This window comes from Neopsephotus bourkii, unplaced genomic scaffold (genome assembly GCF_033783945.1).
Source record: "Neopsephotus bourkii isolate Nb327-2 ecotype Australia unplaced genomic scaffold, CSIRO-AGI_Nbou_v1 NB_941, whole genome shotgun sequence".
Classification (NCBI taxonomy): domain Eukaryota; kingdom Metazoa; phylum Chordata; class Aves; order Psittaciformes; family Psittacidae; genus Neopsephotus; species Neopsephotus bourkii.
The window spans coordinates 3739185-3761258 of NW_026901435.1; the positions used below are offsets into that span (position 1 = coordinate 3739185).

The 22074-nt window shown below is 39.7% G+C and overlaps 1 protein-coding gene across 7 annotated transcripts in view; it reads left to right on the forward strand.

Moving 5' to 3' along the window:
- FILIP1 (filamin A interacting protein 1) overlaps positions 1-19044 on the forward strand; it is a 124108-nt gene extending 105064 nt beyond the window's left edge. For 6 of the 7 annotated variants that reach the window (XM_061358405.1, XM_061358407.1, XM_061358406.1 and 3 more), the window contains 3 exons: positions 1010-3806; positions 10172-10395; positions 18229-19044. In XM_061358405.1, coding sequence (XP_061214389.1) covers positions 1010-3806; positions 10172-10378 — 3004 coding nt within the window. In that variant the 3' untranslated portion in view covers positions 10379-10395; positions 18229-19044. The remainder of the gene's footprint in view (positions 1-1009; positions 3807-10171; positions 10396-18228) is intronic. The other variant, XM_061358409.1, reaches the window with a different exon arrangement.
- Positions 19045-22074: the final 3030 nt, after the last annotated feature.

The following is a 22074-nucleotide window of genomic DNA, read 5'->3' on the forward strand; positions in this document are numbered from 1 at the left end:
CCTTTGTGTACAGCTTTGTGCCTCGGAGCTCTTTGCACCACTTTGTTGCTGGGGCAGCAGAGAGGAATGTTTATCTGTGCTTCACCCATCACCAGTTAGTCCAGTGTTTAAGATAAAAATACTTATAAAAGTGTTCAAAAGCTTCAGGCATAGGGTTAACAAGTGGATTTGAATCATTGCACGTCGTGATAAGTGATATGGGACTTGAAGATACTTCATCAGTGGTTTGAAAAACATGTCACTGCACAGTAAATTTAGCACGCATGCCCATGTCTTTTCTAAGTTGTATTGGTACTCTTGCAATAAGCCTCTCACATTAGTAGCTTGTAGTTATAGCGAAAGGTTCGATTAGTCTGATCCCTGCAGTCCACAGAATCGACTATTGTAAATGGAAATGTGGCTGGGAGAAGAAACCTTTTAACATAATAGTCACTGTGCTGGTGAATTTGTCTTCCTGCTAATTTCTTATGCCTGTGATGTCCAGATGGTTATTAGTTGTGTGCTAATGTAATCTTCTGTCCTGCTGGTTTATTTATAACCAGGCTTGATCCATTTGTTTATGACTGTATATAGCAATTAGTTTTCATTTTCTGTCTTATTTTACATGATTTTTGTGTATGCAAGACATGAGGAGAAATCCACCTTGTAAAACAGATTTGGTATAAAAGGGATTAGTAAGTAGATACACCTGTCCTGTTAGGATGTGACAAACCTTTACCAACATCATCCTAACAGAAATAAATGCAAAGGAATTGAAATCTAATGTATTTGTTTTATAGCAATGTATAAAATATCACTGCTTTTCAGATTTCTAGATGATTTTATATAGTTTTCAGTTAACTTTTGTAATTTAAAATACTTGGTTTGGGAAAGTAGATGTAGCAGGTAGTTATTTCTTGAAAGACTGCTACATTATTAATGGGGAAAAAAAGAAAATGAATGTGATTTAAAAAATGGAAAAATACACCTATACATATCTATATATATTTTTGTTTCTCTTCTGTTTCAGGTTGAAGAAACTTCTTGAGCAAGAGAAGATCTATCAAGCCCGGAAGGAGAAGGAATATACAAAGAGACTCAATAAACTAAGGGAAGAACTAGTCAAGCTGAAATCATTTGCACTCATGCTGGTGGATGAAAGACAAATGCATATTGAACAACTTGGTCAACAAAGCCAGAAAATACAAGACTTAACCCAAAAACTAAAGGAAGAAGAAGAAAAGCTTAAAACTATTAGCGCAAAAACAAAAGAAGATGGACAAAAACTGATGAAGTTAGAGGCGGAACTTGAACACAAAACTTCATCATTTTCTCAAGAACATGAGGAGATGACTGCTAAACTGGCTTATCAAGAGTCACATAATAGACAGCTAAGGCTTAAGCTAGTGGGGTTGACTCGCAGAATAGAGGAGCTAGAAGAAACTAACAAAAATCTTCAAAAAGCTGAGGAGGAACTTCAAGAACTAAGAGATAAAATAGCGAAAGGGGAATGTGGGAACTCTAGCTTAATGGCAGAAGTGGAAAACCTCCGCAAGCGCGTGCTTGAAATGGAAGGGAAAGATGAAGAGATCACAAAAACGGAATCCCAATGTAAAGAGCTGAAAAACAAACTGCAAGAGGAAGAGCACCATAGCAAAGAACTGAAACTTGAAGTGGAAAAATTGCAGAAAAGAATGTCAGAACTAGAGAAGCTGGAAGAGGCTTTCAGTAAAAGCAAGTTTGAATGCACCCAGCTACACTTAAACTTGGAGAAAGAAAAGAATTTGACTAAGGATTTGATAAATGAATTGGAAGTGGTGAAGACTCGAGTTAAAGACCTTGAGGCATCAGAAAGCAAGTTGGAAAAGGCTGAAATAAGCTTAAAAGATGACCTCACAAAGCTGAAGTCATTTACTGTAATGTTGGTTGATGAACGAAAAAATATGATGGAAAAAATAAAACAGGAGGAAAAAAAGGTTGAGGTTCTAACCAAGAATTTTAAAGTTGAGCAAGGGAAAGTTATGGATGTAACAGAGAAACTGATAGAAGAAAGTAAAAAGTTTTTGAAACTGAAATCTGAAATGGAGGAAAAAGTGTCTAGCTTGACAAAGGAAAGGGATGAGGTAATTAGCAGACTGAGAGGCGAAGAAGAAAAATCCTCTGAACTAAGCTGTAGGGTTGACCTGTTAAAGAAAAGAGTTGATGGAATGGAGGAAGTAGAAAGAGAAATTACAAGAGGTCGAACCAGGAAAGGACCAGAGCATGGTTGTCATGAGGACAACAAGATTAAAGAACTTACCATTGAAATTGAAAGACTGAAAAACCGTCTCAAACAATTGGAAGTGGTTGAAGGAGATTTGATGAAGACAGAAGATGAGTATGATCAGCTAGAGCAGAAGTTTAGGACTGAGCAGGATAAAGCTAACTTTCTTTCTCAACAGCTGGAAGAGATGAAACTTCAGATTGCTAAAACCAAAGCAATAGAAAAAGGTGAAGCAGTGAGCCAAGAGGCAGAGCTGAGGCACAGGTTTCGTCTGGAAGAGGCCAAAAGCAGAGATTTGAAAGCAGAAGTTCAAGCTCTTAAGGAAAAAATCCATGAGCTGATGAACAAAGAAGACCAGCTTTCTCAGCTCCAAGTCGATTATTCAGTTCTGCAGCAAAGGTTTATGGAAGAAGAAAATAAAAACAAGAGCATGGGTCAGGAAGTTCTGAACCTAACAAGAGAGCTGGAGCTTTCTAAGCGTTATAGCCGTGCTCTGAGGCCCAGCATAAATGGGCGAAGAATGGTTGATGTCCCTGTGACGTCCACTGGTGTGCAAACAGATACTGTAAGCAGTGAAGCAGCAGAAGAAGAAACTCCAGCAGTGTTTATAAGGAAATCCTTCCAGGAGGAGAACCACATCATGAGCAACCTGCGGCAGGTAGGTCTGAAAAAACCCATGGAGCGTTCTTCAGTGCTCGAGAGATATCCTCCAGCAGCAAATGAACTTGCAATGAGGAAATCTTGGATACCATGGATGAGAAAGAGGGAAACTGGGGCTCAGGCCACCCCTGATAAAGGGGCCCGAACTCACGGTCAAGTGCATCCTGGGGAGGTTGTCCTTTCACCAAAGCAGGGCCAACCTCTTCATATTCGGGTGACACCAGACCATGAGAACAGCACGGCTACTTTGGAAATAACCAGTCCAACCTCAGAGGAATTTTTTTCAAGTACCACTGTCATTCCTACTTTGGGAAATCAGAAGCCACGAATAACCATCATTCCCTCTCCAAATGTTATGCCACAAAAAGGAAAAGGCAGTGAAAGTCCACTGGGCCGTTCTATGTCTCCAGTCACTATAACAACATTCACCAGGGAAAAGTCCCCAGAGGGAGGAAGAGCACCGTTTGCTGACAGACCCACATCACCAATTCAGATTATGACAGTATCAACATCCGCAGCACCAGCAGAAATCTCTGTCTCTCCGCAGCCACAAGATATGACCATGGGGAGGGCTGTCTTCAAAGTCACACCAGAAAAACAAACCGTCCCAACTCCAATCCGCAAGTACAATGCCAACGCCAACATTATTACAACAGAAGACAATAAAATCCACATTCACTTAGGTTCTCAGTTTAAACGCTCTCCCAGTGCTGCACCTGATGGTGTGAGTCCTGTGATAACAGTCAGACCGATGAACATAGCAGCAGAGAAAGAAGTTGTGACTGGTACCGTTCTTCGATCCCCCCGGAACAATGTGTCCTCGCGACCTGCAGCAAGCAAGGTGACAAGTACTATCACTATAACGCCTATTACAACATCTTCAACCCGAGGAACACAATCAGTGGTAAGCAGCATAGTCTTGTGATACAGTCTTCATGGTAAGGAGAAGGGCAACCATAGGTTGGGTTTGAAACCCCAGCAGGAAAAAAAAGGGGGGGGTTGAGGAGAAACTCTTGACTTCCTTATATTTGTTTCAGATATGAGCTCAACTGTAAAATCAGAATTCGCCCAATTCATATATTTTTGTACCAGTGTTGGACAGTGCATTATCACTAGTGTTATACTTTTGGCATTACCTCCCAAAGGGGCAACTTTCAAAGGAAATCCCTTCAAAGTTCCCTTAAAGTTATTTCCATAATGGCAATCCTGTAAAATTGATCCTGTAAAATTGCAAGTGAGAGACAGAGAGGGACAAAGAGCTATGGAGATGACAGAGCAGGAAACTGTACTTTTATTTTTGGTGACTGCAATTGCTGACTTCTGAAAATACTCATAATGATCTCTGGCCCAGCTGGCAAGCCTTTAGAGTCTGATCATGCAGACTGGTATTTCTTTGCTATAAACCCATTCTAGTTATAATTAAATTAGTAAGTGCTGTAATACTGAACTCCAAAGGAATAAATAGGCAGACATGGTCTCATTGCTTACAGCTCTAAGCCTCTTTCCACCACTGAATAGTAGGGCTGTTTCTGTTCCTCTGAAATTCTCAGCTTCTGTAAGTGCTGTATTACAATAGTGCTTCCTCTGAATGAATATTTTTTGCTGTATTCTCTCTGTGCCTCTGTGGTGGTACCTTGGCTTCTTTTTCATACTAAAATAGTCCTCCCCCCAGGTTTATTACAGGACATTGCTTTGCATTGCTTTAATTGAAAATACCCTGGGAAAGAAGAATTTAATCAAAACAGAAAACCAGCAGTATTGTATTAGTCCAAAAGATTATTTAGCTAGACAGTGCCTGCAACAGATGCTTAGAGGAAGGTTATTTTAAGTGGGTAAACACACAGTAATGTTTCCCTCGGTGTCTGTTCCCAGTTTTTGGCAATACGTGGGTATTTCTTTCTGAACCAGGGCCTGTAGCCACATCTTTGTGTTTTAATAGACTGTGGCGGCATTTTCTTCTGTTTATTCTTCTAATTGCTTTTTGAACTCATTTATACTGTTGTTTCCAGAGCACCAGGGGGCAGTGAATTCAGCTGATGGCTCTGGGAAAAACGCTCTTTTGTTTGATACCTTCTATGTAATACCTTCGTTGGTTACAGCCTCTTTCTTGTATCTTAACGAACATTGAATAGTCATCCCCTGTTCATTTGCCCATGCCGCTCAGGAGTCTGCAGACCCTTACAACACTCCTCTTCAGCCATTTCTTTCAAAGCTGAAATGTCGAAGTGTATTTAAGACATATTTCCACACTTTTGGAGAGAGGCTACCGTTCCCATTAAAGCCCTCTGATTTAAGAAAACTTGCATTCGTCATACGGATCTATTTGGGATTGCACAGGCACTCTCTGTCCCCGCATATATAATGTATTGTAGATACTTTACAGTGTTTTCCTATATATTAGAGGCAACTGTTCATTTTTTTAAGTCTTGAATTAGTTCATTGACAAACTCCTTTGTCTCTCAGAAGCTTGGAAAACTTCTTTTTTTGAGTTCCTCATTCTTTTTTACTAGATGTCTATCTCTACTGTGATGATGCACTGAACCGTGGCAGATAAAACTTTCCTGTTTTGTTTTCATCTGGCTAAAAAGTGGCTTCTTTCTTCACTTCATTCTCCCTGATTTGGAATGTAAGGAAATACTTCAACCATAAGATTTACTTTATCTTATGCTTCCCTTTGTTTTTCAAGATCCCTAGTTAGATGAGCAAGGAACTTTGAACAAGTCTTAATATGCCTTGTCCTTCCTAACCCCCTGAAAAAAACAGAAGTTGTATATTCACCATCTGTTTTGCAAATGACTACTTTGCAAACACATTTCAGTATCCCTAGTCAGAAGAAACAAACTGTGATCATTTACTCAGTAATCTTATGTTGTGGTTTAAGCCAGGTGGTAACTCAGAACCATGCAGTGCTCACTCAGGACACCTTAGAACACAGGACACTTTAGAACCCTTCTTTCTTAGAAGAAACCTACATTGATATAATTTTGAGAGTTAAGTTCATAAACTGAAAAAAAGCAATCTGATCCACAGCTGCTTTGTTAGCTCATTGGTTTTATTTTTTCCTTAACTCTCCTCATCCGTGATGCTTTGTACAATGTCCTAATGCAGTGCCAAGCTACACAGGGGAATATAATTCTGAAATTCCTTGCCCTCATCTGTTGCTATAACAGATTTGCAGTCACTGTTTTCATATTTGAAAACATTTAACTCTTCTTCCAATCTGAATTTATAAAGTCACTTTCAGTACTGCAAGTGAAATTAATTCTAAGGTGCCCACATGGTACTTCTGAAGGTTCAGACTGAACTGTGCTGTCTCCCTGCACAAAACCAGACTGTGGTTTTGTGACAGACCATCATGATTTTTGAATCCCATGAATCCCATGGATTAAAAGGTGCTAGGAAAAAAACAAACACAACCCTTTGCTGGTAACTTCCTTCTGTATGGTAGCCTATGAATTTGGGTAATTACCACAGAAGTGGAAAAAATGTGGTTTGGTCCTCCTTAGTTTGGTAGAGTCAAACCCACTCCCAGGAAGATACCTGGACTACCCTAGCAGACCAAGCAGATGATTTTATTTTGTTTATTACAGATGGACCACAGCATAACCAAAAATTAAAGACTATGAGACCAGAGGATATGCAGACCAAAATAAGCCTGAAACTGCAGCCTGGTTGTTAGTCTTGCCTGAGCACATTAGCCCAAGTCCTTGTTCCCAGGACAGTTCATATAGTTACAGTAAAACCCCCACAGAATAAAACCAAATATTTGGGGGGTGGGGGGGGGGAACCCCACCTTGTGGTGTCTGTATCCTGGTTTTTGATTTAGACCTTATCTTTGGCTGTAGGATTTTGGATCTTTGACTACCAGGACGGGTGTCAGTCCTGTAATCAATTCAACTCTGGGCACACCACTTCCTGCAAGCCTGACATCCAGCACCAGTTATTTATCCTGCCAGGGTAAATAGTGAATCCCATGGCATGCAAATCTGGAGGGAACAGAGGGAATCCCAGCTGCAGCAGAGCCAGCGTAGTGGCAGAGCACCAACCATGCAGAGTGTCCTGTGATCGAAGCAGGAAGGCATGGCTGAAAGGCTGTTGGGTGCCAGAGCTAACTGGGCACAGGCTAACACAGCCACTACTTTCATTTCGGCAGTGTTTAGTTTGAGAGCAGCATCTAAATTTAGTTTGTTGTAGGTGTCCCACATCTGCTCTAAGCTTTTGTTGGAGTTACTAACAATCCAGGGCTCAGCTCACTTGCTGGTACAGAGGTGCATGGTGCTATCTGCATGCCCTATGGCAGCTGAGACATGTGCATGAGGCTGTTAGATATTACATGGACCTGTACCTTTCTGCAGTGGATGCTGACATGATACCTCATATGGCACAAGATGCCTCAGTGCAGGAAACTGAGTCAGTCCCTAGTCATCAGTCCCCTTGTAAGCACTGAGCCCTGTGTGCTGGCTCAGCTGAGACCTGCTTGCTTCAGTGTGAGCTGGATTGCCCACTGGGCTCCACTGAGGGCATTGACTGGATGGATCTCAAGTCCTACACTTTCAGGATTCAGTTGCCTAAACACACTTGTTTAGTGTCATTTTAAGTGCTGTCAAAGACTGTCTAACTTCCAGCTGCTTTATCAGAGGTTGCATGTCTCCTGAGCTACCAGGCCCTGTAGCTTGAGTAGACCAGGGCATCTCAAATTGCACTGGTTATCTGTGTCAGCCACTGAACCGAACCATTTCTACCCAGTGCAAGCTAGTCCCTAATCTGATGGGAACAAGTACTGAACCTTTGTTATTAGAATCCCAAAAGTGAATTTGTGTATGAAAGAACTTTTTTTGTGTGTAGCAATAAAGTGCACTAAGCAGGATCTGTTATGAACTATTAAAAAACATGCTAAATGTGCTGTACACTCAGATTGCTTCCATCAATGGCACTGTCCAACCTTACTGCGAGCTCTCAGCTTGACATACCTGCCAGTGTCTGCAGCAAGTGCTAACTATTGACATAACCAGCTTAGCGGCTGCGTGTATTTATCTTGTGCCCGTTAATGTATTTGCTAACCTTGCTCTGGCCCCCTGTGCTGTTCCAGCACCATGTACTGCCAGCTCAGAGCCAGCCAGCATCGCTCTGCATCCCGCTGGGCTGCGTCTCTGTGCCGGCTGCACACGACTTGGTTTCTGGTTGGAGCCACATTCCTGTATCAGCCAGAAGACAGCAGCCTACACACAAACAGGGCTGGAGGGAATGGTTTAGGGCTCGGTTCTTGGAAGAAATGACCAAGAGGCATACGGTCGTGTGGGTTCTCTGCCACAGACACTACAAACACGTACCAGAAAGTGTCCTCTGCTTGCTTACCCTGTCACTCTTGCCAAAGGCTTGCTGAAGAGCCACCTTTGTGCCATTTCACTTAGCAAACACAAAGTGCTTTTGCAGCTGCAGCTGCGTGTGAAGCAGGCATTAGCGTCCATATGCTCAGCACGTTAGTATGCTGTAAGGAAGGCTAAGAAATTTAAAGCAAGATAGAGCTCTTTTCAAAGTGTGTTTGAGTGATTTAGGCTTGAAATTAGTAACATGAAAGCACCCAAATCCTTAGTTAATAATTTACATGTGAATAAAGCTGAAGAAATGCTTGAGATTCCAGCTACTTCATTTGATTGCCTCATGTTTACACACTGTGGAACTCTTTCAGGGAGTACAAGATGTTTGTCATTTGGGTTCCCTGGGATGTTGACATATTTTCCAAGGCTGATGGAATGCATTTGCATGTTTTGCCCTACAGAATTGTATGGGCCTAACTTGTTTTGACATCTACATGTGAGTTCCATATTAGCCTTCAGACTGCTATTGTAAATGTTGCTTTTAGTTATTGAAAATGGCTTCCTTCCTGCCAGGCAGACAGCATTCAAGTTTTCCAATTGTGATTTTTTTTTTGTGTGTGTACACATGGGGTTTTGAAACTGTTCTTAGAAGATTAAGGAATGGTTTTCCTTTGAATACTCAGGATACAGACAGAATGCTCTGATGCTACTGGCTGGGAATCCTTCAAGAGAGAAAAATGCTGCTTCGTGGAACGTTTTAGAGAGCATTTTTAAGTAAATGTGCAAATACACGTTGTTGCATTCGACACAATCCCATAATCCAACCTATTTCAGCAGTTTAGCAGTTTTATTTGGCTTACATGTCATAAGCTGCAGAATTCAGTCATTTAGCAGATGGGTCTAGCTAGGATTCCAGGATCTTATGAGAAGTGTTTTCTTTTGTGAGATCAAGTTTTTGTCCATTATCTGCACAGAAAAAAAGCCACGTAAGAAATTCAGCTGAGACACTGAAGTTGTCACCATTAATATTTGTGTCTGTATTGCACACTGCAAAAGATAAAACACATTATCCTTTCAGAATTGTCATGGTTGTAAGTATTTTCTTTAGGTCATGGTCCATAAGGGGTAGCTTCCATGTTTGGCCTTGCAAGAGTATGTACAAGATTATCTGGCCAATGGAGAGAAAATAGCAGCTGGCCCTTTGGAGTCTTTTTTGTCCTATCCAGGTGCTCCTTGTGCATTTACGCAGTGGGACTCGGTTGCCTAAATGTGTGCACTGATTGTATTTTCAATCTATAGGATAGCCAGCCTGGCCTCCAGCTGGTGCTCCGGAAGAGCACAGATTGCTAATAGGAGCTGTGTTGGGTCTGCCAGCCCCATGCTTGGCTCCTCAAACACTTGGGCCATTTTTAGTTTTTAAAATTGTATTCTGAATTCCTCAGTTTAAAGCAAAGTTTAATTTCATCTGTAATGCTGAGAAATCTTGCCCCAGCTCTGGAAACACAGCTGTTACTCTGAGTTCAGCATTAGCCTCATGGGGCTATACTGTTTTAAGGGCCCATGCTGGTTGTTGTGCAAGATGCTAATGTAGTACCTGTGTGACAGCTAAGCCAGTGTAGCCTCTTCAGTAGCCTCTAAGGCTGTCTTGCTCTGTGTTGTGATGTGGAATCAGTGTTGCAGGGATTTCCATCCCTGTGACATCTTGATACAAAACACCCAACCTCAGCTCTGGGAAACTCATTTGATCCTGACTGTACTTTTGCCCATACTCTACCAGTATGTGCTACACCCAGGTTCCAAATGTGAACATTAATTTGCTAATAGGTGTGATCTGGGACATCATTGTTGCTGGAGACGTAAATGAAGAACCGATGAAAAGCATAAGATGAGCATATATGAGAAGAAGTAGTGCTCTATTCATGTCATTTCTGTCTGTTTCTCTCCTTTGCAGACTGGACAGGATGGGTCATTCCAGAGACCTACACCGACCCGCATTCCTGTGTCAAAAGGTATGAAAGCAGGAAAGCCAGTAGTGGCAGCCCCAGGAGCAGGAAATGTGACAAAATACGAGCCTCGTGCCGAGACTCAGTCTATGAAAATAGAACTGAAGAAATCTTCAGCCAGCAGCTCTGCCTCCCTGGGCGGGGGTCAGGGCTGATGGCAGTGGCTCAGGGGGTATGTTCTGCAGGTTTTACTGCTACCATGGAAGTCAGCCCCCTGTCTGTGTAGTTGCTCACATTTGCCTGTACTAATGAAGTTGTCACTTCCAACAAACTAATGAGTGTGTGCAGTGACTACTTAAGTAACAACATCCTTCTGTTTTCTTACTGAAGTTTAAAAAAGAAAAAAGTAATCATGAGGCAGTTGGACACCAGGAAGATTTTCAGCCTAAGAAGTGAGAATGAGGCGACTGCACTAGATCAGTAACCTTGCTCGGGAATTCTTAATGATAGACTTGGCCACTTTTTAATGGATCAAAGGAAGTTTGGTCACTTTTAATAGATTGTCTTCCACCTTAACAAATCACTTCCCACTCTTGCTACTGCATGGGGCACTTGCCTTCCTGCCTGTGATCACATTGCTGAGATGCCACATTGCCTGGGGAAGCAATGCCAGGAGACAGTGCACTTGAGGTCCTGTTTTAATGAAAGCTAGTACCTCAGAGGTGGGAGGGAGGGGAAGAGTGAAACGATAGGCACTGTGTGACCAGCATTCTCTGTAGGAGTCTCCATCCAAATCAGCCTTTTTCAGTGGTGAACTGCATTCTGAAGGCAGTTACAAAATTCAAGGGGTAGGGAGGTTGCACAATGTTCAATAGCAACCATGCTAAACAGCAGCTGTTTCTCCCAGAGGGGGTTAACGCTTGTGAACAGTGCTTACAATCAGGTCCCTGACTTACACACACTGGGATACTGCCAGCTCAGGGGTCTGATGAAGGCAACTGATCCAAAAGGTGTTTGGTCTCTAGAAAAAGCTTGAGAAAACACTCATCTGGCTAAAATTAATACAGTCCATTTGTGCCTGCTCCAAAGACCACTAAAGGCTATGAAGCAAGTCACTCCGTTGACTTCACTGGGCGTTCAGTTTTCCTGGCTGGGTGAACTTGTGCTATTTTTAGACCTTAGTTGCCAAGCATCCTTACATCTTAGAGGGAAAGTCAGCACAGACTGCTGTTGGCAGAAGTTGCTATCTACAGGCACAGCTCAGGTACAGACAGTGAATGAGAGAAGGTTTGGTATGGAAGTTGCTCTCAATTCTCAGTTTGAAATATTTTGTCTTAGATACAGACTGCCTCACAACGTCATGGCGAATCATTGTTTTTCCTTCCCTCTTTGTGATTTCCTCATTTATATGTTTGCATTTTTAAGCATGTATTAAGGAATTGTTCTAGCATGGAAATGGTGTGGATGCAGATGATTGTTATGATTGTTTATTTAATAACAGTAAAGTTATGAAAGGGCATTTCCAGTAAGTGATCTGTTTCCACAGAAGAAAGTCACAACCAAAAGAAATTGAGTCAAGCAGATTGATAAAGGAGAGTTTTAAACGTGCATAATACCTCAGCCACCACAGCAAGCTGTAAAGGACCCAGTGGCTAGGAATAGCTTTCAGAAGGCAAGGCAAGAAGACCACCAGTAAATAATAAATACAATTCACAGAAAAGAAAATGCACCAGTGGGTGAAATATTAAATGGTTTTCTGTCTGGGAGAAGAGATTTGATGGAAGAATCTGCTGTGGAAGGTCAACAAAATTGCAGTCAATCCAAGTGTTGTTTAGTCTTCAGTCTGCACTTTGCGTTGCTTTCCAATTTAAGATCCAGATATGGCCATTATCCCAGCATAAACGTGGCATTTCATTATTCACAGGAAGGGCGTTTTGTCTGTGTTGTAAAAGCCGCTGCTGCATCAGGAAAGACGTAGTTTTCAGTTTTTACATGTGTAGCACAAGCAATACCTGTTAATGTTTTGGTTCCTATGACATCTGAAAATCAGATTTGTATTAGTAGCATTTTTCATTAGACTCAATTCCCAGTATTTCAGGTAAAAATTGGAAACTGGAACTAGCAACCAATGGCACTTACTATGCCAGAAATACGTCAGATCCTCTCAACTAATCCTTTTATGTGTTATCACTTAAAAGCTTCAATTTGTCAATAAATTGTTGCCAAGATCTTACTGTTCTTATTGTAATGTAGACTTTTTAGCAGATGTTTGAAGGAAACGCATTATGAGCTTTTTCTTCCGGATATTTACTCTAAATACTGGCACTGAAGCAAGTCTTCAGGTCAAAACAGACATTTAAATGATATTGTGAACATGAGCCCCAAGCTAATGTGGCTTGATACAATGATGAACTACAGCTGCCTTATGCCTTCCTTTTCAGATCCTTGCTTCAAAGAAATGCAGTTCCTTAGTTAACTGTTGTTATATCCAAGGCAATATCCTACATGTGCCTGTGGCTGAAAAATCTGTTTGTGTTCCTTGAGATCTAAGAAACTAATTCACCTGAAGAAACAAGCCAGCCTTAGCAGTACCTGAAATCCAGGACACAGATCAGCACAACTGAACCCGAACTGCAGGCACAAGAGGGGGATTACTCTTGCAGAGTCAGTAGAATTTTGTGAGATAGATATGATAAATTCCAGACTGGTCAGACCATGGGTCCTGTTATTTTTCCTGGGGGCAGCACAATGAAAAGGAGCTTTTTCTCCATAGCAGGAGCCTAAAGAGTTGGAATCAGGCAACTGGTTTAAACATTAGCTAAAAATAGGTATTTAGTTGTAATTTTTAACACCTGTTTTAATTGACCCGAGATTCTTGTTTCTTAAAGGTAGAAGAAAGGTAAGGTGAAGCACAAAGAAAGACTATAGATCAGATGTCTTAAAAGTTGAAATGTAACTGCCTTTTTTATACTGGAATTTCCTCTGAACTGAAGACAGTTATGTTTAGTGGCTGTAGTAAGTTCTCCATTCAGTAGGTCAGCTCCAGAAAGCAATTTAGATGTCCATGTCTAAATACAGTACCTAAGCCCCAGAGGCATCCTGAAGATCTTCCTGAAGTTCTTCGACTGCTCTTGTCCAGTCAGTGTTCCAGTTGTGACATAACGAGCACTGAAGCCTCTGAACCTGACTGAGGTCCATAATCTAGGTATTTCCTCTTAAGGGATTTAAGTCAAGCCCTAGTTTCATGGTCACTTAAAGTCAGGATGTAACCACACACTGGAGTCAAAAGCTGTAGTTCCTTTCTTTGTCACCTCCAACCAAGAAAGTTCTTGCTTCCATGTAGCTGTCCTTTCAGCTGGCACAAGTGTTTGAACTTAACTGAGGAACTGATCTGAACTAAAAGGAATCTGGCAAAAAAGGCATAAAGTCTTTAACATAGCTTAGTTCCTGGTGCTTGGGCCAGAAAAAGAAAGAAGGAAGGTGTAGGAAACAAGTGACTGTTTTAAAGTGCCTGTGGTATCATGAATGCCTACTAGTAGATCAAGTATCATGAATGCCTCCTAGCAGATCAAATATTACACAAATGTAGGGGTAGTGCTGCTTATCTTAAGAAGCTTTTGACTGAAGCCTTTCTTCAAAGGTAGGAGACTGGTCCCCCTTCTCACCATTATCTGAGGAGACTGAAACCCACATCAGCTCCAGCCAGGTTCACCAATGGCACTGACAGTTGAGAGGGAAGAAGGTGGCATTCTCATTCCCTCTTATAAAGGCTGTGCTGTTCTGCATGGAGGGCTTCCGTATTCATTGAGCAGAAACAAGAGAGTGGCTGAGCAGTCATGATATTGAACTAGAAGGAGGGAGCCCCCTGGATTCTGGTCCCTGTTCCATAAGCTGCCTTTGAGCCTGGCCTTTTGAGAAAAGAAGGCTTATAAGATGAAGTGTCTGGGTTCATCCATCCCTCCATCTGCCCTTCACTGATGAATGAGATTGAATGCATGAACAAATTTCAGCAAAACCTGACAAAGTAATAGAGGTCTCCACAATAAGTTCTTCCAGTTTAATGAAAAGGGTGACAGAGAAGAGGAACAAGACCTTAGCAGTGCCCCACTGCATGGAAGAATGTAGCATGAGCTCACCTTCATTCTTCAGATGAACAACATCAAAGCATGAGCATAAGAGAGTGATGTCAGAAATAGCACAAGGAAAGCTTTGTTCAGACCTCAGATTTTACTAGGCACCAAAAAACTGAACTCTGATACACCAATCCATAAGAAAATATTAGGACTTTTATTTACAGGGCTTCTTGTGTATTCTACATTACAGGAGTACAACGCAGAAACCACGCCACCTTCTGCCAAGGTGATAATCTGAATGACTCATCTTCATGCTTTTTATTTCCAACCTTTTTCTCTGTATTTTAATGAAATGGAACAGTAGCAAATTTCAGTAGCAAAACTTAAGTAGCAACTTAAGAGTAATGCTGATAGAATGCTTCATCAGGAACTGAGCTGGCTGAGAACAAATCTTTGTATTTTCCGTAGGATTTGCTGTTAGTTGTTACTGTGTGGCCATATAGGCAGTCGTGATAACTCCAGCCCAACAGTGGGAACATATGGCTTGGGACAGCAGTAGGGTGGAGAAGGGGAAGAGCAGGGAGAATGCCAACCCACTCATGAGAAGCACATGTGGACTGAGAAGGTGCACCCTCAGTTCTCCAGATGATCTCTGTGTTTTTGTGTGACATGGTCTAGTATGTTGTCCCTGCCCATGGCAGGGGGTTGGAACAAGATGACCTTAAGGTCCTTTCCAACCCTATTCTATGATTCTATGATTTTAAATCTAGTTCCTAATAAGAAACTTAGTAGTTTTCCACTGTGTTACCTAGATTAGATCCTGTCACCTGAATTACTGTTACGTACAAGTGTTGCTAATGTAGTCATTAGCAGAGCAATACATTTGAGTAAGTGTGACTGAAAATGAGGGAGCACACAACTTCAACCCGACTGCCTGGGCGATTCCTCTCAGATCAGTATATGTGCTAAGTAAATAAGAGCAGTTACACAGAGATTTTGATTTATTTTGCCCATCTTTTTTCCTTTCATGGCATCCATTAGTGTGATTTTTTTTCACAAAACAGATAAACACTTTGTGGCTCATCAGAACATGCCCATACAGTATGCATGTCACCATATTTAAACCTCAAATACGACAGGTCATAGTAATTAGCATCATGTGAGTCATCTCTGGAGTCACATTAGTATGTTGATTCATGCTACCTGGATGCCAAGTCAAATGTTACTGCCTGAAATATGTGACACATGCTAAAATGTGCTCAATATTTACATGAATATTCAGTAATTCTGATCAGATCTGGAAACGCATGTCTTTAAAGAGAGTAAGCTACTGTCCTGCTGGGTTTCAGGTGCTTGGCACAGTCAGGACAATTTTCAGACCAATTATATATTCCCATCACACATCAGTGGCCGATTTCATTTAGTCACCTTGAAACCTGTATTTTGCTGGCAGGGCTTTCTGTGAGCTCATATTTCGAACTAGTTTTCATTTAGGAAAATGTTTTGATCCCCTGTGTCACTGGGAGTTACCCTTTTCCCCTTAATTTTGCCTGAGCTCTCTCTGGCAAAACTATTTGCAACATTTCTCATTGTAGATGTTAACTTCACTTTGAATCTTGGCTTTCTGGAAGATGCAGTCAGAGTTAACTGTTCTCAGATGCAGAGCTATCAGCTGTGAGAGTCAGGTATGAATGGTTCATCACTTCAAAAACGCTCTTCAGGATTTAAAAAACAGAAATACTGATGTAAAATTCTCTTTGTTGCTTGGGCGCGCCTTGTCTATGGTACATACATTTTTGTACTATCTGGTATTATTTGTTTGTATATATTGCAAGAAGAAATTAAACTTTGTATGTTAAAATGTCAGTTGATGTGCTTCATTATATGAACTGGTATTTTTATAGGCCAGCTGTTAGTGATGTGTTTCCTGGAGAAGTTCTGATTTACATCAGTGGGAGTGAAAGCAGAATTAGCAGTTTTACACTAACTTTGTTTTCTTTTCTTGTCATTAAAATAAATTGTTCTATTTAAGTAAATTCATAGCTCCTTGAAATGCTGATAACTATAACCATAGGAAAAAATATGTAATTATATCCTAGAGATCTACTAATATTCCTACGGAGGTTGGTCAAACAGAACTCTGACAAAATCTGTCCTACTGTAATTTTAGCTTAAGAACTGCTCAGACCCCTTTTAGTAACTGGAGTGTGTGTGTGCATGTGTGTATAATACATATATTTTTACATATATAAGCATTTCAAATATAAACAGCCAATAGACAAAGTAAGAGCTAACATACATGTGTGAGAAATGAATGAATACCAGAAGTGGAAATGACTTGATTTTTCCATTATTTCTCCTACTGTTTTCTGCATCATTGCTATTCCTGGTCTGTAGGAAGATGACTGATTGAGGAGCCTGCCGCAGTTTTACTGTTCATTCAGTGACTGAGCCTTTACAAGGAGCATGATATTTTTCTGTTACCCATTTAGTTTTTAGCATTTCGTATCTAAACTATTAATATGTAATGTGTATAGTGAATATGAAGGAAAAAATTGTTTCATATAGAGTCTGCGTAACTCCCATTGAAGTTAATGGGAGAGTTCACCTGAGGTTACAATCTGATATTATATAAATGCAGCTTTTTACATCATATTCTGCAAGTGCTTGGAGTTAGAGAACAGCACTTGTTGTAAGGTAAAATCCTACAGTAGCTCCTTCACATTCATTGCTCATATTTGGTAGAACTGGTATATATATCTTGTTGAAAATCATTCGTTATTGATAAATTACAGGGAAAATAAATACTTTCTATTTGGGAAATTCTATTATTTCGTTTGCTTCAACATATTTTCTTCAACGTTGCCTTAATCCTGCTTTTCTGAGTCACCATGTAAGAAAAGCAGTAGTGGAATCTGCCATCTAGTGTCAAAGTTCTGGCATTAAGAGTACACGGATAATTATTTTTTGGTATTTTGGGGGGTTTGTATTTTTTTCTTCCCTTCTTACAATGTAACTTTATCAAACATCTTGCAAATATTAGTTAGGAAACAGGCAAAGACAGAAGTCAAATGTGAAAGCGAATAATGATACAATTAGTGTAATTTCTTGGGTTGTGTAAATCATGACAAATCTTCAGACTATTAAGAGAGGAAAGAATCTTAGAACTATTTTCAATTAAGAGAAGAAGTATGTCTAAAATGTATAATTGCATGTTTCTAGTTAATACTGGCACAGTTATATTATTTGAAATGAATAAATTACACCTTTGCAGAGAAAAAATGTCATTGATATCTAAATTCTTATATTAAAAAGTTGACGGTAAGCACAGTGTATATAGATAGATGAAGAGAAGAAAGGTCATTAATATTTCAGCAGAGCTCAGAGATTAATCAGGATGAGGGATCTCCTGTGTTACACACAAGGCAAGTTAAACCCAGACTTTCAAAGACAATGCCAACACTTAGTATTGCATACTGTGGCTGAAATTTATCCCCTTTAAAGTCAGTAGCAAAATTCAAGCAGATTTGCTGAATAAAGCCAGCACAGGTTTCTAACACAAATTTAGGTGAGAAATAACCCCACACCTCTTTCTCATCCCCATTTCAAACTTGTCAGCAGGTTTATGATGGGTTTGATTGCAGAGGACAGAAGAGACCCTTATCCAGGTCTTCTTCGGGTGTGGGACCGAAACCTTTGTCCCACTGTGGTTTAATTCATTCAACTGTATTATTACTTTTCCCTATGGACAACCAAATGAATGTCTTGACATTGAAGTGGAAGCCAAGGCCCTCTAAGCCCTAGCCTGGTACTAATTTAGTTTCTCTTTGTAGCATTAGCCAGGAGAGTTTTATCAACCAGTGATGTGCGAGTAAGTCTGTGAGACTTGCCTAGAAGAAAAAATGCTTTGCAATGCCATTGTGTTCTTTAAAGTAACTTGTAAAGTATTTGCAGTTTCATAAAATCAAGTGTTTTGCTCTCTTTTCTTCTAGAGAGTGTCATCATTCACCAGTTGCGCATGAACTCTAGATGAGTTACTGCCCCCGCTCTATGCTCTCTGTGTGCACTACTCTCTTTGCCAGTTGGACGGAACACTGTAGAAGCCCTCTGCCATCAACACCAGGGTCACTTGTGCTACTGATTATTCGTGGAAGTATTCATTGCTTCCATTAGATTTTATATATTGTTTCTTGGTAGAGCTTTAAGAATGAAGGGCCTTGCTGGAATTTTGCAAGTACATAGTCAAAGAGAAAGAAGCAGTCTTTCTGCCAGCTGAATTTCACTTTTATTTGCAAAGCCTAAGGCACATGCTTGATTTTGTTTGATGTTTGCCATATAATTTATTTTTATAATACACTTTGTAAAGTAACTGTCCCAAAGTTGCAATTCCTGTTGTTCATGGCGCATTTATTTGTAGAATACACTGTCAAATTCACAATTTGATATTTTTGTAATAAAGACTATGTAAAGAAAGAAAAATTTAACTTCAGCAATGTTTTGTGTATTCAGCACATTTGTTTTTGCCACCATGAGATTCTGTGAGACTAAATACTCTGAAGCCTGCTGTATGGAATTTGTACTATTGCAGAATATTTCTTGCACTGTGTGATGGTTTGGCATAAAATTAAGTATCAAAGTCCAATGCCTTGAAATGCAACCAGATTTACTCATTTTAAACAACATAAGCCAGTTTTTAAAGCTGTGATTTTTTTTTTCTATATAATGTATGTTTTTATTTCTGCCTGTACCAAAAAAGTTAATTTTCACTACACTGTAACTAATAAATTTTCACAACTATGCAAATGTAACCAAGTGTTCATATTTTAACTCTGATTTCTTAAGATTGACAGTACTCATATATGTATTTTTTATAGGGACAAAATGTATGGCTTTGAAGGTTCCTTTTTCTGACTCACATCTCACTGTGGTATCAGTGATATACATAGATAAATTGATTCAGATGTTAAGATATGGAGACGAATCTATCACCAAGCACTTAATGACTTCATGGTTTCTAACCTTGTCCTTTCCCTGCACTGGCCGAGATAAACATCTCTGTTTGACTGTATGTTCAGAATATTTAGTCCTGAACTAGTATGACTGTAGAAATGAGGTGCTGTGCACTCTGGCTTACACTGAAGGGCGTATTTTACACAGGTGGCTGCAGCTTTTCAAATAGCATCCAAAGAGTTCTGTGGCAGCTATACTTAAAATGATTTTTTAATAGATTATATATAAGGCTGGATACAACTGAGGGAGGGTCTTTTTTCCTTATACATTTCATAACAGATAATTTTTAATCTAAGTCATTGGCACATACTTAAAATATTGAAGACTTTTGAATTGAAGAAGTTATTGGGAGAAATTACTTTTTGGAAGGGAAAATGGTATTGTTTGCAGGAGATACACTTTGAGACACCAGAGAAAGTGCATTAACTTGATGTCTCAGTGAGATGACTAGGTCAGTTCATCTTTGAAGCTGTAGTACTGCACTGCTGTGTAGTCAATTTGATCTTCATGGGAGCCATGGGACCTGCTTTTCCTTCTAGACATAAGTTCTGCAGCAAATGCTGACATCGTAGAGAAGCAGGATATTCTGGGACCTGTATAAGGTTTCTTGATCTGCATTGCAGAGTTTGCTAATTGAGCTACACTGAGTAATGGAAACAAATGCTGCTTATCCGTGCGAAACAGTTGTTTTGTTGGTATAGCTTATACTTTACCTGGTAGTTTTTAAAGGAGTGGTCTTTTTCCTTATGGCACACAATGTATGCCAATAACATAACTATGTCTGTAGATCATATTTTAGAGAGAGCCAAGAAGAATTACAGCTCTCAGAGAGTAATACAGCTGAGGTGAATAAAGTTTAGTATGTGACACATTTCAATTTACTGCGTAGTAGAACGAACACTGTAATGACCCAGATCTTGTATTTTCAAAGCATTACTTGGAAATCAAAACCTGTCCACGTTAGAACTACATTAAGTTCACCTGGAATGAAACTGCCAACTATTTGAAAGTGACAGTGACATGCCTGCAATAAACTTTAGCCTTTAAATATCAGTAAGGTATAAGTAAAATCTTACTGTGAAATTGAGTCTAGATTTAAAAGGTCCCAATGAATGTAGAAAATATTTTTCCTTGTCTAGATTTTAATATAAAGCTAACTTCCATATGAGTGTAAGTTGTTTCCTTTTGGTTTATTTATGGTTTTGCAAATACATTAACTTTTTAAGCTTTACAAAATAAAGGTTTGTTTAAAGCATAAATACAGTCATGGTGCATTTGAAATAATAATCCTGATCTGACATCTGGCAAGCAGATGAAGTATTTCATAGAAATGCTTGGAGGGTAAAACTCAGGTGTGCAAAGGGTGCTTTGACAGGTGTATTTCATCTTCAATGCAATTATGTTCCTTATGTTCAATTTTTTACATTACCTGATTTGGATATGAATCTGAAGCAAGTAAGTAAAGGAAGTGCGTTAGTCTCATAATTAGCCTGTATTTTGGGAACACTTGGGAAGAAGTCTGTTAATATAGACTAAAGATGTGATTAATTTCTACAGGTATTGTCATTTGAAAGCAATCAGGAAGTGCTTTCAGATGAAGATAATGTAGAGGCTATCTTGGGTTATAATTATCAATAGCTTTTAAGCAGTTGAAAACAAGTACAAGATCAACTTTTCTCTTAAAGGTCTCTTACTGTCTAAAGAGGATTGAAAGACTTCTGGGTATAGTATAACTATATAGTATTATTATTAGAATATTATGTATTTTATACTATATATGATATAGTATACACGTTAGTATAATTATAGGTGATAAAATATGATGCTTCAGTCTATTAAAAAAAACTCAAATACTTTCATTTCTAAAGAAAAACTCTACAGCCAGTGAGTTTCCCTTTTGCCTCATTGTGAAACATAATTGGGCCAGAGGAGACAAAAGTGTTTTGTAGAACCATCTCTAGTGAAGAAAAACAGATGAAAAATGGAGGTTACTGCCCTGACTGTTCCACCTCCTACTGTGAATTATTGGGTTTAACCTCTTCTCCTGAACAGTAACATTCAAGTTGAAAACTTCATATTTAATGCTTTAAGTTTTGTAGATTTGCTCCCTGAAATAATCTATTTGGCCATTAATGCATTTTATTTGCCTTCCCTGTTCTAAATATTAGCGGGTTTTATCGCACCAGTTCCTATAACTAAAGGTGGCAACTGAAAACCAAAGATAATAAAGAAAAGAGTGAAAATAGTAACAGGAGGCTTAGCTAGTGGGAGACAGGTAAAAGTAGGGCCCACAAGACAATGGAAACGATTAATTAGGAAAGAGATACATCTTTAGCACAGATTCCACAAGGAATACGATTAGTTTTTGAACCCTATACAATTATTTAGGCACCAAACCAGTCCTTAAATTTTAATGCCCAGATTTCTTATGCTAATGAGGCGAGCCTTTAGAGTCTCCACAAAAAGGCGGCGCTGCCACAAGTGACTGCTCCCCCCAGTGGTCTTTGGTGAAACTTTCGGTTCCTCAGAGAACTGAGGAGCATCTATTTAGGAAAACTGTTCCACAGACAGGTAAAAAGTCTCAGACTGGATTACACGCTTACAAAGGTACTTAATTAAATAGCTTGGGTTGGATTGCTTGTTGGTTTTTTTGTTTGTTTGTTTTGGGGTGTTTTTTTAATAAAATAAAAGAAATACATAAATACTGGCTAAAAGTGCATTTTGGCTACAATCTGTATAATAAAAGGGCTGGAGAGTCCTCACAAAACAAACTTTAAAACAAAGGAGCCAATAAAGTGAGAAACATGGACTTTGAATGTTGCATTGGC